Genomic DNA, 18,823 nt, shown 5'->3' with positions numbered 1-18,823 from the left:
AACAGCTATATATATAGATATACATGCATGCATCTTTCTCTATTGCCTTGATAACATGTATATATAATTGTTTTGGATAATTATAATCACAGTTTATAGTAACAAATTGCTATATGATTCATTCATGCTTCTTTCTAGCTACCTTGTCACGAGAATTAAGCTGAAATTGCTCTTATAATTGTACTGACATTCCTTTTGACCATGGTTGTCGGAGTTTCCATTGGTGCTCTCAGTGTGCTGGTAGTGAACAAGTGCAGGAAGTCCGAGAAGATAACTCTGGAAACTGAAACTGAAATGATAGCACCATCAATTGCTATATATGAAGAACCAGACAGTATTAAGCCAGAACCCCAAACTCAGGGGAACCTTGCTTATGGACATGTACAGTTCAAAAAGTGATTTTGATAATTATAATCGTTTTGTCCTCTTGTGTATAATAAGAACAGTTATATGATAATTATGAACAGTACCTTTATGGTATATAGTATAGAAGGTACTAAAAAAAATTCTTTCTATACATGCAGTTTAATTGTTGTTCAATTGTCAATCGACTATTATCAAGGGCGTATGAGAGAAGAGGGCATGCAACTCACTATTAGTCCAACGTGCGAGCAAAAACTTTATTCGATCTATTTATAACTATAGCTATACGTTATAGTTAGAACATGCATGGGCATGCATGCATGAGGTATCTATGTGTTATAGTGTCCCAAATCCCGAGGGATGAGGGACACTATAACTTAGATACCGAATGCACATGTTCTAACTGATTTAGTATGGTGAGCCTTTTGTTTCAAAATGGCGATTACAAAAATATACCATGTGTTGGTGTCCCAAACTGGAAGGATAAATCGACTCGATCTGTGTAGTTAACATTAATTTTATTCATTGTGTTTCGCCCCCCGCGATATTTATGGAGTATGAATATCATTATCGCTATGTTTTTAGTGTAGAATCAGACAAGTTGTACTGGAGTTTTCTTGCGTCCATTTTTAGCATGGATAAACCCGGGAATCTTCAACTGAAAAAAGTCAAGCTAGCCTCCTGTTTATCGAAATATCAAGCGTGTTTTTAGATACTTACCGTCTACTCTTAGCTTTTACTCGCCCGTATGAAGTTTTACAACGAATATCTCTTCGTCTGCATGGCCCTCTGGAAGGTACTTAGCTACATATAGGTACCAATAAAGCTTGCTGAAAGTATTTACTGCTCTTATAAATTGACGCAAAAAATAGTCAATATACTTGCGGTTTTGATGCCTACTTTTCTCATTCATGCATCTTCATAATCATGGCATTCTTACACAAAACAATAGCAATAGAGTTGATAAGCATACAATTAATATAAGTACAGCAGACTTCTTTGAACTTGCAAAAGAGAAAAAGCTGACAGAATTAAACTCATGAATATTCATGAGTGATCACACTACCCTAACCTTAATAACGATCATTCCACCACCACCACCACCGTCAGCTCTGTTGTATTTCAACGTACTGTCGGAGATGGACGCACTGCCTGAGTTAACACCAATCGCTCCACCACTGTCAGCTCTGTTGTATTTCAACGTACTGTCGGAGATGGACATACTGCCTGTGGAAACACCAATCGCTCCTCCACCAACACCGTCAGCTCTGTTGTATGTCAACGTACTGTTGGAGATGGATACACTGCCTGAATAAACACCAATCGCTCCACCACCATCGTTAGCACTGTTGTTTGTCAGCGTACAGTCGAAGATGGACACACTGCCTGAGTAAACACCAATCGCTCCGCCGCCGCCATAGTCAGCACTGTTGTTAGTCAGCGTACTGTCAGAGATGGACACACTGCCTGTGACGACACCAATTGCTCCACCAATATTAGTAGCTCTGTTAGTTGTCAGCGTACTGTTAGAGATGGACACACTACCTGAGTAAACATAAATTGCTCCACCAAAGTGAGAAGCTTAATTTTGTTATTTGTGAAGTTACACCGAGTGATCACTACAGTACCAGATACCACTTCTACTGCTCCTCCGCTCCAAGTACTATTGTAGTTGAACTGATTACTAAGAACGTTGATCAGTACGTTGTTTAAATCAATGTCAACTGCTCCTCTTCCATTATTTCTAGTGAACTCGCTATTTGTTATGTACACATCAACAGCCTCAATGTGCAGTGCCTGACTAGTATTGTTCATAAAGAGAGTGCTCTCAATTGTTGCAATTTGAGTATTAGCAATCTTAACTATGTTGGTTTCCGCTTGATTGAGTAATACAAAGTCCAAAAAGTAACAGTCATTGATGTAAACATCATGGGCACCGTCAATGATCAAACCTTGATGTAAGTTTTGTGGTCAAACATTCGTTCCAATGAAACCCAATATTCAATTTGTGAATTGAACTAACAAAACGTATTGTACCATTGTTATGTAATCTAACTACAGTTGTACTTGTGTTCTGGCGAGTGATTTGCACATGTGAGAAGTTACGAATCAGTAACTGATCAGTTAACACATGATCTCCAGGTAGAAAGCTCAAGGTGAGATTATCTCCACCAGATAACAGGTATATTTGAACAAGCTGCTCGAGAGTGAAACAAGTTCCATTTCGAAAATCATGACACGAATCGGTTGAATCCACTGGCACAATGTGATAGTGCTCGCTCCTGGTAACAGTAACTAGGGTCAGTGATACACTGTTTGATTTGTGGACGGTTTTTTGGTGAGGCATAAATTGTGATACTATCACACTATCACAATCATGATATAGATCTACTGCTATCAGGACTGGTGAAGAATCTACCTGAACTTGAGTTGTCTCCAATTCTCTATAGCCTATATATAGTGGTATTATGCAAACTGATAGACATGTATAGTGTATATCTATAGCGTATTTATATCATTATGTAATTATGTGTATGATAAATACATGCATATATAGATCTCTATTGCATGAAAGTAATATTATGTAGAAAATTCAACATTTTTCCTTTATTATTATGCGTTCACAATTAACAGAATGTTCACAAAATTAATTAGTTTCTATTTGTGGAATCATGTAAGGTATACGTTTGATATATAAGCGTTCCCAATTGACAGAATGTTCACACATTTAGTTTATACTATATATATACTATATATATACGTTTGATATAAGCGTTCACAATTGACAGAATGATCACACAAATTTAGTTTATACTATATATATACTATATATATATATACGTTTGATATAAGCGTTCACAATTGACAGAATGATCACACATTTAGTTTATACTATATAATTATATATATAGTTTATACTATAGTATATACGTTTGATATAAGCGTTCACAATTGACAGAATGATCACACAAATTTAGTTTATACTATATATATACTATATATACGTTTGATATAAGCGTTCACAATTGACAGAATGTTCACAAATTTAGTTTATACTAAATTATAATTATAGTTTATAATAATTATATATATAGTTTATACTATTATATAGTATATACGTTTGATATAAGCGTTCACAATTGACAGAATGATCACAAATTTAGTTTATACTATATATTGACAGACTTTTATTGGCAACCCCATGATGCATGCACCTCACAGGGCCCTCGGCCATGCATAATAATTATGTATAATTATGTTCATGATAACATGCACTGGTATTATAATTATATAGACAACCCCTTCCCCCCATAATTATAGCCATGCATGCATGCATGTAACTACATAAAAACCACCCTTCCCCCATAAAACTTATTATCACAATGGTATCAAGATATCATTCATTTCGATTGTATATACATAATACATAAAACAACATGCTATATACTAGCACACAAAACACTATAATATTATTATATACCTAAATAATAGATACAATAACTGTTATTATAGATTGAGTTCATGCAGGCAAAATTAAGTGTTAGCTACATGCATTTGCTGCAATGCCACTGTGCTATCTTCCCAGCTTCTTTTTGTGATAACGATACGCACTTGATGTGGAACCATTGGTCACATGTGTGACAAGCAATCATGGTTGAAGCACGAGGCACTCTCTTGTATACGCATACATACTTAGGGCATTGCTCCTTGTCTTCTGCACAATCAAAACATATACATGGAAATAAGTGCCACTTGCATTTATCGTACACTTATATGCATTGCCCGAGTCAATATAATTACATTATATCACTACATGCCATGCATGCACTATATATAATTATTGTTTGTCAGCACATAATAATTATCTAATTACCTCCTACAATTGCAACTTGTACAGCAGATTTGCCTTGCGGTTTATTAGCACAGTTCTTTTTTCTTTTGGCACCATTGGTAGACAATATCTTGGCAGATTGTGGTTGACTAGCAGGTTTTGTTTTGCTTCTGGTATTTGCAGGCGATCGTGGTTTACTAGCAATTTTGGTTTTGCTTCTGTTCTTGGCAGCATAATTTGATTTGTCTGCATGTGAGTATAATTATGATAACTTTAAAGCCTATAGTATATATAAAAAACATAGTATAATACATGCACAATACATGCAGGCACTTGACATGCATCTTACTTTGCTTGCCAGTTGCTTTGAATTCAGCGAGACATTTACTGTTGTCTGAATACAATTTGCACAATGTTTTTAAGTGCATCATGCATGTTATTTATTATATATTTATAGCTACCTTTTTTAACGCCCAACTTCACTTTGGCCAATTCTGTTAACAGGTTCCTTCTTACCACAACTGTAGTAGATGTTGCTTTTCTGCGTGCATGGCCACTCAATCTGGCAGGACTTACTCCAATTCTTTCATACAATTTTGTCAGTGATACCGAAACAGGACGCTTCTTTTGCACTGAGAGTGCAGGATAAAAGTATGTGCAGGGCATTATTTCTTTGAATCACCAGGAGTAATTAACTCCGGCATGCTTATCAGAATCACCTCCAGCCCCATTAATAATAATATATGTTTTGCAAGTTATAATAGCAGATAGTTAAGGCGGCAAACTATACTACGGCCAGTCTACGGGGCCCACAAAAACAGCAAAAATTAGCTATAATGTATATATATACACCATACCTAATTGCCTCTGTCTTGGTGGTGTAACTCCTAGTCGATGGAGACGGACAGGTGTGAGAGGATAATGACATAGCACTGCATCCATGTATATAAAATATGACATAATTTTATATAATTAAAATAATCGTATTTGTGGGTATATATAATTATATATAAATTACATGCAGAGCCCTCAGCAGAAATGTTTGGGTGTTCTGAATAGTCATAGGAAACCACAATTACCAATAGCTAGCTTAGCATGTGTATATATACCGGTGCGTCCATGGCCCGTTTTAACTTTCTCATTAACTGCCTTGCCTTCGAAAAAGGAAATTTTGCACCTCAATATCACTACAGTATACTGACATACCTAATGGATTGGCTGATGATATTGTTAGTCTTTGTTGGGGGGTAGACTGCACTTCAAATTCCTTCGGAGTTCCTATAATAATTATGTTCTTCATATTATACAGTAATAATAATACTATAAGTATATACCTATTTTTAGTGTTGTCTTCTTCTTTGGAGGAGCTGGCTCTTCTTGTTGCTCATGATGAGACGTAGGATCCAACTGGTCCTCAAGCTCTTCGAGGTAGTGCTCACCAAGGAGAGAATAAAATTCATTGTCACTGAGATCTGCATGCATGCATGCATGCGTGCTAATTATAATTTTGACCTGCAATATAATACAAACCTTCATAAAAGAACCAAGGCTGTTGTTCTTCATAATCAATATTGTGTTCTAGTGGTTCACCTGCAATTATAGTAATACTTTACATGCAAGCATATAATTATTGCATGCATCATTATTAACCTGATAACTGTGTGTCATCCGTAAATTCGTCTTCAATGTGGATGCCTATGATTATATACAATGAACATCTCCTTATAATGACGTGCATGACACAACTGTATAATACATGCATGCAGTAAAAAGGGTACAAACAAGTGCAAAAAACATTTTGTGAAAAAATGGGGAAGAGTAGGGTTGGAAGAGCATGCGCACTGAAGTAACAAAAAGTTCGAAAACAAGATTGTGGGTTGGTATAGTCTTGCATGCTCCAACTAGTTGCATGATGGTATAATATAATATACCTGAGTCATCTAGTTGATCCCTTGAGCCCTCTGAATTGTTATGTTTGTCGGTAGAGCTTCTTGAAGATTCTATATATATGTATGCAAATTGATCAGCCATATTCACAGTCATGCATGCATGGAACACTAGAATAAATTGGTATACCTATACATGCACGTCTGACAGACTATAATATTTTATATGCATGCATGCGCAAGATGTAATTTACCAATAATCGGGCTTACTGTGCTTAAAGGCTTCGATAAATCCTTCCTTTAGCTGATCTCTGGGTATACAGATGCACCCTTTGCATTCTGATATAACTCTCTCCTTATTTTCCTTGAGGAGACTACCACATCCTTTCGAAGGAAATACTGGCGCTTTCTGGGAGCACATCTTTTGCATTTCTTTGTCTTCCTTCGAATGACTTTGTGCGAAGCATGAGGAATTCCATGGCTGTCTAGGTAATTTAAGAAAACCTGGAGTCGAATGGCTGCTCCTTGAACCATGTCCTTTGTGTTTTTCAGGTGGTAATTCACATTTGGGGCGACACAGTTCAGAAACTGCACAAATAGCAGGACTATATATTATATATAATATGCAGTATGTCAAATGTGCACACATGCATGCACGCACCTCGGACATATGCTCGTCAGAAATTAGGGCCTTTTGAAGACCTTTGTGCAAGAGTTTTTCCAAGTTGTTGCTCTCAGCTTTTTCATTTGTGTCACTCTCTCCAATTTGCCAATTGCAAATAGCCGGTACTATAGCACTCTGAAAGTGGTCCCAAATGTGATCAGATGTCACCTCACTGCACCCAGTCCTATTACAAATCTACAATTGAGTGAACAATTAAGTATGAAAGCAAGCATTATTGTAAGTCACTATTATACATGATAATTATACCTCTTTTGCACACAGTAAATATAGAGCATACTGCATCGCCAGCCTGCCGTCCATCTTCCCTTCAACAGATTCCTGTACGTTCTCTACCGTTTCATAGAGTAGGTTTTGGGGTAGATTCTTCAACCAGTAGCCAATGGATATTGCCTCCGGCAGTAGAATGGTATCAAGGGTGTCCACTCTCATTGGAGGAGCTTCAAACACAAATGGCACCAAAATTGCTCTGGCCATGTACCTATATAATTGCATGTAATCACTACACTGTTAAAAATGGGTAGTTACAATAGCACCCAAAGTGCTATGCCAACACTCACCTAATGGTGCTATCACAACACTAGGAGTGCAGTCGTAACTGCTACGTGTTACTAGAACAATAAAGGGTGCTATTATACACTTATAAGTGCTTGTGGAACACTTTAAACAGTGTTGTGCATGCACTTACCTAGTTGTTAAAATCATATTACTCTAACTATACACCAGATGGTGTTACTCAAATAAGAATTGTGTGATTGCAGCACTATACATGGTGCAATGTAAGCACCTCTATAAATCACCTGCATGCAAATCAAGGCCAGTCTATAATGATTCATGTAGTTGCATGTGTAAATAAATAGTTGCTTATATAGTAACAAACCCGTTCCATTAAAATAGTTGAATCTGGTATAATTATTATACCTTTGTATTCAAGCATGCATGCAGGAGCAGATTATAATTATAGTCACCTTATTTATTATACTTATTATAAATTCTAATCACATGCGTAATTATGTATACAGGGGTGAAGCAGCACACTAGCTTGTACTGATGACGGAACAATCGGCCCGGCCTGTGAGGAACTTTCCAAGAAAAAATTAGTGCACTTTTCAAGTGTACCGGCAATATTTTAGCTATTCAGTATTTATAACTTATGTGCCGGATGAATCAGTTATCATTATTAGTTACTGTAACTATGTGTTTGAAGTTGCAACATCTATTGAGGACTAGACTATGTGCATGTCACGCTAATGGACAAATTAATGCCCAACAATAATTATTAACAATTCAATCGTCTGAAAAATCATACATCCTGTATTTAGCTAAGTAGCTGGCTTATAGTGTGTTCTTTCTACTCATACAGTTGCCCTGCAAATTTAACTCTTACTCTGCTCCCACCCCCCCTCTTCCATGCAAGGGCATACACTGATGATATGATCATAATTAATTGATGAGCACAGACTCAAATGCGTGGTGGGTAGCCAAGACTACATAAACAAAACAAAATCGTGGGTGGTAGATCTAATACGTGCAGCACTGATCTCACGTGAACCTTGAGATAGACAGCTGCCTGCATGAGAGTCTCTGCACACAGCTGTGTGCACCTTAACTGTACGAAGGCGCCGGGCCTACTCTAGCTGCTCTGGTACTACATGGACTAAGTTGCTAGATGTACTACACTGCAAGATGGCACACTGCTTTGACTCGGAACTATAGAGTAAGTTGCTGCAAAACCATTGTTGTGCTAAAAAGCTTGACATAGACAGACTGCAAGTCTACTACTCACTACTATAATTGTAACTATATAATAATTCTGGTTGGGCTTTGTGGGCAACTGTCCGTCAGTCTGATATGTTGGGCTTTGTGGGCAGCTGTCCGTCAGTCTGATATGTTGGGCTTTGTGGGCAGCTGTCCGTCAGTCTGATATGTTGGGCTTTGTGGGCAGCTGTCCGTCAGTCTGATATGCTGGGCTTTGTGGGCAGCTGTCCGTCAGTCTGATATGTTGGGCTTTGTGGGCAGCTGTCCGTCAGTCTGATATGCTGGGGTTTGTGGGCAGCTGTCCGTCAGTCTGATATGCTGGGCTTTGTGGGCACTTGTCTGTCAGTCTGATATGTCGGGCTTTGTGGGCAGCTGTCCGTCAGTCTGATATGTTGGGCTTTGTGGGCAGCTGTCTGTCAGTCTGATATGTTGGACTTTGTGGGCACTTGTCCGTCAGTCTGATATGTTGGGCTTTGTGGGCACTTGACCGTCAGTCTGATATGTTGGGCTTTGTGGGCAGCTGTCCGTCAGTCTGATATGTTGGGCTTTGTGGGCACTTGTCCGTCAGTCTGATATGTTGGGCTTTGTGGGCACGTGTCCGTCAGTTAGATGTATGTTGAGCGTTAGGAACACTTTCCTGTCAGACTGGTTTTTCGCACGTATCTACATTTGCATACAAATCATCATAATTATAATTTTTGTCTTCCGATTATTGTTAAACTAATTTCCAATGACAATACAAGATATATAATGGTTGTTTCTTACAAAATTATCGCATCGTAAGAGCTATAGGTACTCTTTTCATGCAGGGTTCATGGAGTCGAGCTATTTTAAACAAGGTTAAAGAATATGCGTCGCAAATTGAGATTCAACATCTGTCCAAAGATAAACCACTGCTCTTTAAAAGGAATAGTCCAAAAACAAAGCGTAACAAAGGTGCTATATCAGGAGTGATAATTATGATCGACTAGCAGTTACAGATGTGCGTATATACTTACCTTCTATCCACCACTGACCGATTATGTCTATGTAAGTCCACTATTAATCATTATTGCGTTCAAGCATATAGCTGTAAATGTTCGCAGTAGTAATAGAATTTTTTACCTATAGATTTACTTTTGAGGAAAGAATTCAAACAAAGGAGAACAATGTTAAGCTACGGGAGCTGGTCGAAGACTATGCAGTCACTGGTGCAGTCACAATCTAATGGTAAATAGAAACCCATATCTTCAAACATACATTTTTTTTTATTCAGTTCTGAAGATGATACTGTAAGAAGAAGGATGCAGTACAAATGATATTTGTCAAGCTGCTGCTCCACGTATGTAATGCATAAACAGCTAAATTGATATACTGTTACAAATACTTGATACTTGAGAACAGATTCTTCTGTTGCCCTTGAATTCATCCTGTGTGGGGGGGTATATGCTTATTATAACGAGAATAACCCTGTCATCATACATATATAATGATACACAGTAATGCATGCACACTGGATATTTGATAGAATAAAAGGTGATATGTTAAAGTGTTAGGCTTTCGGCTTATTTGAATAATTGTCTCCTAATCACTTATATCACTGCCTACTGTTTTTGTGAGCCCCATCCTTATCCCATCATAATTATATACATGCAGGTGGATGACATGCAACGTTCGTTCAAGGTAGAAAAAGTGCTATTGAATCTGGATCAATGAACTACTTCGTCATCGTAGAGAAAGAAGTGTATGAAGTAGATTCATTCTATGAAACTCTTGTACAAGTAACTATGTTTTTGACATTTTAGTACCCACGTGCATGTCAGCATGGCACCCTTTTATTTTTTATTTTTAAGGTCCCGAACTGCCTAAGTGTATTGTGGTCGTAGTTATTAAACACTTTATGAGGTTATATAGGTATACATATCTTTATACTTTTATTGTATATGCTATCGTGATGCATATCATTATACACATGCTATAATTATGTTACGTCATTTAAGTCAAGTGCATGAGCTTATCGAGAAGTGCAATAAGCATGCATGCAATATTTTATGCTTTGCATGAAGAGTATAGCAATGACAACTGTACCTGTAGTAACATAGTAACAGCAGCACCCATCCCCAGTGCTTTAATAACACCATTGTAGGTGTAGTTGTAAAAGTTACACACAGTTTGGAGTTGCAGTAACTCCAAGAAAGTGCAAGTACAGCACATTTTCATGCTGTTACAACTCCAAAATGAGTGTTTTAATAACACTAAAATCTGGTGCTGTAATAACTCCATATATGAGTGCCATATTTGGTACAATGGTTTTACCCCACTTTTGGGTGTTACAATAGCACCACATTTTTAACAGTGTATATATAATATTATTATGCAAATGTATAATTATGTATAATTATTTATATACATTGGAACCTCCTGTATAAAATATGGGATCCTCCCACCATGTCCGCATGTACTAACCGATCATCTGCTTGAGCCAATTTTTCCATAACGAACTCATTGCACGTGACGATGGGAGAACACCTGGCAGAAAACTGTGCCTTCTTAGTACCTATTTCTGTCCCACCAAATGAATTCATGAGGAGGGGCTTCAAGACAGTATCGCTGCTGGGATCATCGTACAGAAATGGAAGACTGCCACTCAAGTGACCCCTTGCCATACTATCAGTGAGATAGCCTGCGCATCCTTTGGGATAGTTTCCACACATCGCAATAGCAAGCTTTGCGCAATTGGTCTTGCCTCTGCTGATTGTGCTAGTAGCTATTGCCATACCAATAGATCCACATCGTGCTATGATGGCCTCATAGTGCATTGACATAATTCCTGCACCTATATATAATTATATAGTCATAATTATGCACGGAAGATGCTGCAAATGTATCCAAGGCATGCAGTAGTTAGCACTATAATCATGCATTATGATACACTGAACAATTCCCTCCTTCCCGTATAGCGCAACATTTTCGAAGGGCTTATATATAATTGTTGCTGATTTCGTGGGTTAGCAATCCTACAAAAGTTAAATCCACAAAAATTATTAGCTATAACTTGCAAAGATTAAAGCGTGGCTTCAGGTAAGCGGCATTCAAACATTGTGCAAAGAAATGTTTTTAGAGGCCATTCCATGAAATATAAGTGCCTAGAAAATGTTGCTATATAATTAAGGTATTATTATATATATAAAGTATTTCCAACCTTTTATTAAGGGCAGAAAAGTATTGCTATAACACTCAATTCGTACTGGTTTAATTACTTACAGTTGAAAAGGTAGTAGTATAATTATATGCTTTCAGCAAATTGGATCATGTAATGCATGCATGCACTTAGCTGATCAGAACTTGCCTAAAAGGAACAATCCACTGAAAACATTGTCTCCAGAGATGCTGTGCATTCCTCGGACAATCGTATGTAGGTGCTGAAGAGTAGGATTTGGAATTGGTGGTAGAGAGTTCACGGTCCGCTGCAATTTCTGAAGGATGGCATCAATCCAAATGTACTGCTGTTTCTCTTGAGAAATTACTGCACCATCCTCCTCAATTTGGAACTCGGGTCCAAATACAAACACTTTAGAATCAGGTTGAAGCCCAGTGCAAGATACAGGGTGGTATCGTGATGGCTCTGTGTCATCCTCATCTGCATCACTGTCTTCATTCCTATAATTCATGTGCATGCATGCATATTAATCATAATGTATGTGTTTGTAATCCTTATAGGTAATGGCCTTCAATGTTACTTAATATACAGTATTTCGATTACTCATTATTATAGTTCGATTTGTTTTTTGTATATTAGCTATTAGAAAGTTAAGAACTATCTCATGGTAAAAATGGCTGTACAGTAGTATAGCTACTTAATTTATTAGCATCCAAGAGAGAAATCACCTAAACACATAATAGGTATAATTATATAAGGGGGTACGGGAGACTTAATAAGAGTGCACAATTGAAAGGTATATTGAAAAGTATATTGTGCATGTATAATTATATGAATTTGTAAATTCATGCACACTGAAGATAGAACATAACATATCCAAATACAGGTACTTGTAGTGAATGGATTGCAAAACACAATGGGGGAATGACACAGCATGTATAGTAACAAGACATGTGGAAAGTGATCCAATGGCTATAGCAAATTGCACAAACAATGAAAGTCACATGCCAAAATATAGTACAACTAATAGCGAGGGTATACTACAAGTGGCTAAGGGCTTCTAAATCACATGGACACTGACAAAACAGTGAGTGCAAGTGTCTAGATACTATAGTGCGCATGCATGCATGTGCAAACCTTGCCCTCAAGGCTTGACTATATAATTATATTACTTGACAAAGGATTACTATATATATAGGTGTACTATAAGTAAATTGCAGGTATATACATACGTATATACTATAAGTCCCATAGTATATATACCTGCTCTGAGGCGCTTTTCCCATGCATGTACGTATACTTCCCATGTATATAAATACTATCAACTAGTGTCTAGATGTAGCAGTAAAATCATCACAGGTATAATTATAATACTTATAGTCATTGCATGGATTCCTTACACTAAAAAATATAGCTTACTCAAAAAACTCTTGACACAGCTGCATCAATAATGACTTTGTTTGAGAGAGTGAGAGTTGTGAAGATAATGCCCCTGACGGAATAGCAGGACTGAGATATTGCAGAAGTTGTTCTGTGTTGGGTATCTTGTACCATGGTATGAATGCCAACCTGTATTATACAATAAATAACTGAATAAGCAAAAATGCATGCATGCATTCGTTACCTTTTTGAGATATCGCTTGAACTTTCGTTTACTTCACCACGGTACCTCTACTTTTGGGTCACTTCCACTACAAATCCAGAAAAATGTGGTAGCTCCTCTGGTGCTCGGACATGCTTCAATAGCCTCAAACTGAAATTTGTAAGCTTATAGAATTTTCTGGCAGGACCACTCTTTTCTTTCCAGTAGCCAATGCTGTGGTTTTCCTGCACTAGCCTCATTGAATTGATCGATCTATGTGCACAAGCAGCTTGCAGTACTAGTGTGCTAGAGAGACAACACTGTTTTAGATGCTGCGCACAGCGGTCATGCACATGAGTCGTAAACTCCGCCCTTCTCAAACATATCTACACCCACCACTTCAATATTTAATACAGCCAATATTTACAATCAACTTAGATCAGTAGGTTTTACATAGGATTGGCAGTGGGTTTGCCCGTGTTTAGCAATATTTCACTTATTTTGACTCATGTTCAAACTGTTTTATCTCTGCAGGGAAAGGCCACATCAAAACTGAATGGACAGATAGTTTATTTAGCCTTTTCTCTCTTTGTATCTCTCATTTCATAATCCATGAACGTATGAATATTGTCATTTTAAAAATTGCACTATTTCGACGTTTCACCGCTCGTTGTCTGACTGACTAAAGGCCTGTCCACACTAGACACTCAATGCGCATTGAACATCCACCAAATCATTCCATGCAGGTCACCAGTAAGGTCCGTGCATGTTACTACGCATGGACTGTGTGTACCTGTGCTCAACACTGCATGTATTAGGAACATCAATTCATCACAAATCATCATGATTATATGCCCGCACATTCCAAAATGGATGTATAATAAATATATAGGGATTGGTCATCACTCCACTGAGTAAAAATTGCGTGGCATATTGGCTGGGAAAACATGGGAAAACTACCAGTACATGTGATTGACGTTGTAAAGGATTGGAGTTATGCTCTCGTCGGATTTCTTGTTTCCACGCTTTTTTGTGGTTCCCCTGGCCAATCCTAGCAATTTTTCACATTGCAAATGTTTTTCTAGTCGTATATAGGTATCATATAAAGTAAAGTGATAGTAATTGCTAATTAGGTGACTGCATGTATATCTCAACACATTCACATGTATAAGCAATGCAAAACAATTTACTTCTAAAACAGTTACTTTGCAGTTCCTTTTGGGAGAATTGGCTTTTTTCCTCTAGCATAGCACTTGCTGGTATACTCGTTTTGCCTTAACACCATTCGGTGGAGATAAAAAGGTGGTGAACCTTGTTCATTGAGCACAGAATGTGACTAAACCGATGTACCCAAACAAATGTCTGCTCCCCAGCCTGTGTATTGAAGTCAGGATTCTCGCTCTTCAGTTCAGCAGGAGAAAACTTTAATTTACAATCTGGAGACACATGGTTTTGAAAATGAAACACATCAATGATTTTGTTGACATCAAGCCACAAACGGTCCAATGGCGGAGTAAATGGTAGAGGAGCACGAGCAGCCTTCAGCTTTGCTAAATTGCACATGTTGTCATAGGCCAATGAGATAGGCTTCCCAATACCACCACGAGACTTAGCTAGAGACAGCAGCCATTGAATCAAAATTAAGAAAACTTGTGATGGCGATTCAGACCTATATATAGGTATATATAAATTATATATAGAGTGCATTTGTTTTATACATGCATAGTTTCTATTCATGTCAACAGTGGAGGGTTAGTACTTATAATTATAGGCACTAGCTATTACAGTTCAGTATAATGTAGCTATTATGCTAAAATGTATACATGCAGGAAAAAAGGGTCATGTGAATGCATGGCGTGTACCTGTACAATGGTTGCCAAGTGTCAATATGACCACCCCCTCTGATGACAAATTGGTGCCCTCTAGACCACTTCCTCAACCGTTTGGATTTACCCGTATCTTTCCTGCAAACTCGTTCATTAGGGTCATCATACACAGTACTTCGTACTAGTTCAGGATGCTTCTCAATTAAAGCTGCAGTACCTAGGATAAAGTTCAATAAAAGTAATAGAGAATTCTACATAATTACATACCTTGTGAGGTGGTAGCAGATGTTCCAAATTGGTTTGTATTGACTTTAATAGAGTTCACAACTGCATCAACAGTATCAGTGTCACCCTCACACTCCTCTTCATTTTCTAATTAAATCGTGTAAGTAAATAATTGTACCACTGTATCTTAAATTACCAACTGCTTGAGCACCACAATATTTGAGAAACTGTCTCAGATCAATAGGTACATCAGGAGCTTCATTCTGTAGCAAAAGACAGTGTTCCTCGCAAAACGCCTTATTGCGAATTGGGGAGTTTGTACACACATCAGGTAAATTGAGAGCTGGAATTCCATCACTGATTTGCTGCAAAGGTTTTGAAATTACAAATTACAATGTAACTATAATGTTTGTGGAAATGAATAAGTTGCCACCCATCACCTCAACTTTGAACATGCAGTGTGGGAAAACAGTCTTCCAAATTCCATCTGTAACCCACAGTTGACCACAACCTATTGGGTTCAATAATAATTATACAGTCATGCACTATAATTACCTCTTTTCTTGCATTCAGCAGTACACGTGTCTTCTTTGTGGTGGTATATAGATTGCCGCCTTACTTCTTCAATCCTTTCCATACACTCCTCTCTCTCACTGTCTTTATGGAAACGATAGTCGATCTTATTGACTCGTCTCAACTCATTCTCCACTTCTCCATTATAGAAGGCTTCCCCAACAATATAGGGACTAAGCTCTGTACTTGAACACCATTATTTATCTATAGACATAAATTATTTGCTTCTCTATTTATACCTTCATCTGGTGGTATCTCTAAAGCAGTATTGTAACTTTCAGCAAACCCTTGAAAGGAAACCCAAGAGTGATTACTACAGGACAAATAATTATGTTGAGATGGACATTATTTATTCATGAAACAGTTTTGCTATAAGTACTAAACATTGTTCACTTACGCAAGGCTACACTGCCACTCCAACAAATCCCTTGAAAAATAAACGGTGTCAGACACTTCAACATATGTTTGAGTTTGGGAGTACATACGGAATCCATTCTCAGACTTGTTTCCAAAGTGAGCATAGTTATAAGTTATGTTGCAAGCTTTACACCTTAGCGTACACTTTCTTCCTCTGACAAAACCATTCAGAGAGTAACACTTTATCTGAAAATATTGTTTAGGATAAAAATAATAGTTTAGCCAATAAAAAACTCACATGGCAAGAATGATTAGACACCAATGGTCGGTCACAGTCAAAACAGGTGTTTGTGGGTGGAGTCAACAATGGAGGGTAGTTATTCGGAGTAAATCGTACAAGGTGTGGGCAGTGGTTATCGACAAATTCAGCCACCATTTCTATACTTTCCTGTTGGACACCAGGTAGAGAGAGGTCACAGTTACACAAGATACTTTTTTTTTCGGAATCAGTAACATTGCCAGAGATAGAACGCAGTAAAAGGCACACCTCATTCACAAGTACAAACCCAAACTTAGCTACCAACCAAGATTCTTTCACTTCTCTGCTCAACTTATTGAGTGTGCTCCATGTGTTGAGGTCGATTGAAGCCAGTGATTCGTAAGAAGAGAGAAGGGATGAGGTCTGTAATTTTCGACGTTTGTGTTGTTGAGATATTTCACCTATAGATGGAAGTAGGGACATTGTTGCAGATCTATATACTATTAGGTTTAGAAGACAAACTATCTATGTAATGTTAGAGCATGTTCTTATAGCCATAAATAGTGCAATTTGATTAGTTAGAGGAAGTGTTCTATCCAATTTAGAAAATTGTGTACTAGACAATCATGCATGTACTTCACTTATAGAGAAACACTTACAATCATGTAGCAAAGATTAGATAACAATTCATGGCTAGGAGCAAATCCATCTAGACACTATGATATAAAATTCTTAGACACTGTTTAGTTTCTACATGACTTAGAAGCCCTCAAGCCCTAGGGCTAATAAAACTCTCACTGGCTGGAGCTGGGGATATCATGTTCCTAGTCAAACACCTAAAGCAGCCCCAAGATAATTTCAACATACGCGACCATGTTCACTTTGTCACTACATCAACCAGGCTCGGTAGCAACCTAAAACTGTCACACAATTTCACCAGATTGAACAAAACACGACACTATTACTTCAATAGAGTAGTATGCCTTTGGAATGCAATGCCAAGCCTGGATCTGGAAATGCCGTACCGGAGAATAGAGAGACTCCTCTTCAATTTCTTCTGGGATTATTTCAATACAAATTTTGACCCAGACAAACTATGTACTTATCATGTGATTTGCCCTTGCTCCAATTGTATTATTTAATTTAATTAAAAATCCTTATTTGTAGTATAGTACGTACTCCAGCTAGACTTTTAAGAAGTCAAAGACTGGCAGTGTGCTCTATTCCTTACTAGTATACTCAGTTCTTTATTCATTTTTGTTCAGCACTACTGAAAAGTTAATAATAATAATAATAATAATAATAATAATAATAAGATGTGGATACTACAAGCAGCCTTTGGACTTCTACAGCATGAAAGTTAGTAATGTGTAAAAGAATGCATAGGACTGGTGCCAACTTCCCGATTTAGGAAAAAAAATATGGGCCTGTTACAGCCCTGCTGCCATTGAAGGAGGCACATTTATTCACAATAATTTAAGCCCATGCAGACTCTGAGACAACAATTAATAGCGTGAATCTGATTTTCAGTGCAAAAACAACAATGAATACAAGTTTTCCTACATGGAAGATGTGAGTACTGTGGTGTCCCAGATAGACCAGCATGCAGTAGCATCACTGCACAGTTCTGGATGTGGCTGCACTAGTAGTTATAGTGTGTCTAGTAAGTGAGCCCCGCCCACTTGTTGGACTGTCATTCATAATCTAGTTTTCTAGAACTTTTCTTGTTCAAAGCTGATTCTGCTCAGGATTTACTATTATTTAGCAGTAGTTTGAAGCCTTTAAGGCTTGCTAAGCTTTATTGGAGCTTAATAAACCCGCTCAAGAGCAGCAAGGTTGAAAATCAGGGATATATGAGGTGAATAGCAAGTTTCTTTTCGGGACAGGGGTGATAGAACTAAATCTGAGACAGTCTAGGGTAGTTTGGAGATAGTTGGCAGAGACTGGTACATACACAGCTTGATTGTAGATAGATGTAATACTTTTTTTTAATTGTGATCATTTTCCTGTTCACAAAATTGATATGCTGATTTTTTTGTCCGCAAATGATACAGCAAATGAAAATTATAACTGAAAAAGGAAGGCCTGCGAAGGAGGCTAGAACTGGTGAAGGTATCTCGATCAATAAATCAGACATTGCGGTTATGATCAATTAACCGGACAATCGTACAAAGGTCACTTTTCTCTTTTATACAGCACATAAAAATGGTAAGTTACTTGTATATCTAGTCTATTCATGGTTAAATTAATAGCCAAAGACGGTTGCCTATGAACATACAGGTAGTATAGATCTAGTTTAGATCCACTGACAGGTAGAATCCACAACTTGCTGGCGCTCATG

The 18,823-nt window shown here is 37.6% G+C and overlaps 1 protein-coding gene and 1 long non-coding RNA gene across 4 annotated transcripts; one reads left to right on the top strand and one right to left on the bottom strand.

The window, feature by feature from the left end:
* Positions 1–3,764: 3,764 nt before the first annotated feature.
* LOC135340449 (uncharacterized) lies at positions 3,765–16,903 on the bottom strand. Of its 3 annotated transcripts, XM_064536826.1 has the most exons (11): positions 16,522–16,903; positions 16,264–16,469; positions 16,106–16,179; positions 15,849–16,046; positions 15,734–15,804; positions 15,490–15,658; positions 15,336–15,440; positions 4,657–4,827; positions 4,545–4,589; positions 4,238–4,441; positions 3,765–4,078 (listed from the first exon to the last, which is right to left on the bottom strand). In XM_064536826.1, the coding sequence occupies exons 1-11, from the start codon at positions 16,657–16,659 to the stop codon at positions 3,909–3,911; spliced, it is 1,551 nt and encodes a 516-aa protein (XP_064392896.1). In that variant the 5' UTR covers positions 16,660–16,903; the 3' UTR covers positions 3,765–3,908. The 3 variants fall into 3 exon arrangements, with proteins under 3 accessions (XP_064392896.1, XP_064393011.1, XP_064392971.1); XM_064536941.1 differs by lacking the exon at positions 4,545–4,589 and having other exon boundaries at positions 3,766–4,078; XM_064536901.1 differs by lacking the exons at positions 3,765–4,078; positions 4,238–4,441; positions 4,545–4,589; positions 4,657–4,827 and adding exons at positions 14,503–14,911; positions 15,105–15,285.
* LOC135340981 (uncharacterized) lies at positions 7,266–10,486 on the top strand. Its single transcript, XR_010396504.1, has 5 exons — positions 7,266–8,480; positions 9,331–9,550; positions 9,632–9,730; positions 9,777–9,842; positions 10,157–10,486. It is a non-coding gene; the product is annotated as an uncharacterized LOC135340981 (long non-coding RNA).
* Positions 16,904–18,823: the final 1,920 nt, after the last annotated feature.

Source organism: Halichondria panicea, chromosome 1 (assembly GCF_963675165.1).
Source record: "Halichondria panicea chromosome 1, odHalPani1.1, whole genome shotgun sequence".
Taxonomy (NCBI): domain Eukaryota; kingdom Metazoa; phylum Porifera; class Demospongiae; order Suberitida; family Halichondriidae; genus Halichondria; species Halichondria panicea.
The sequence above is the reverse complement of the archived record's forward strand: the minus strand, read 5'-3'. Positions and strand labels throughout refer to the sequence as shown.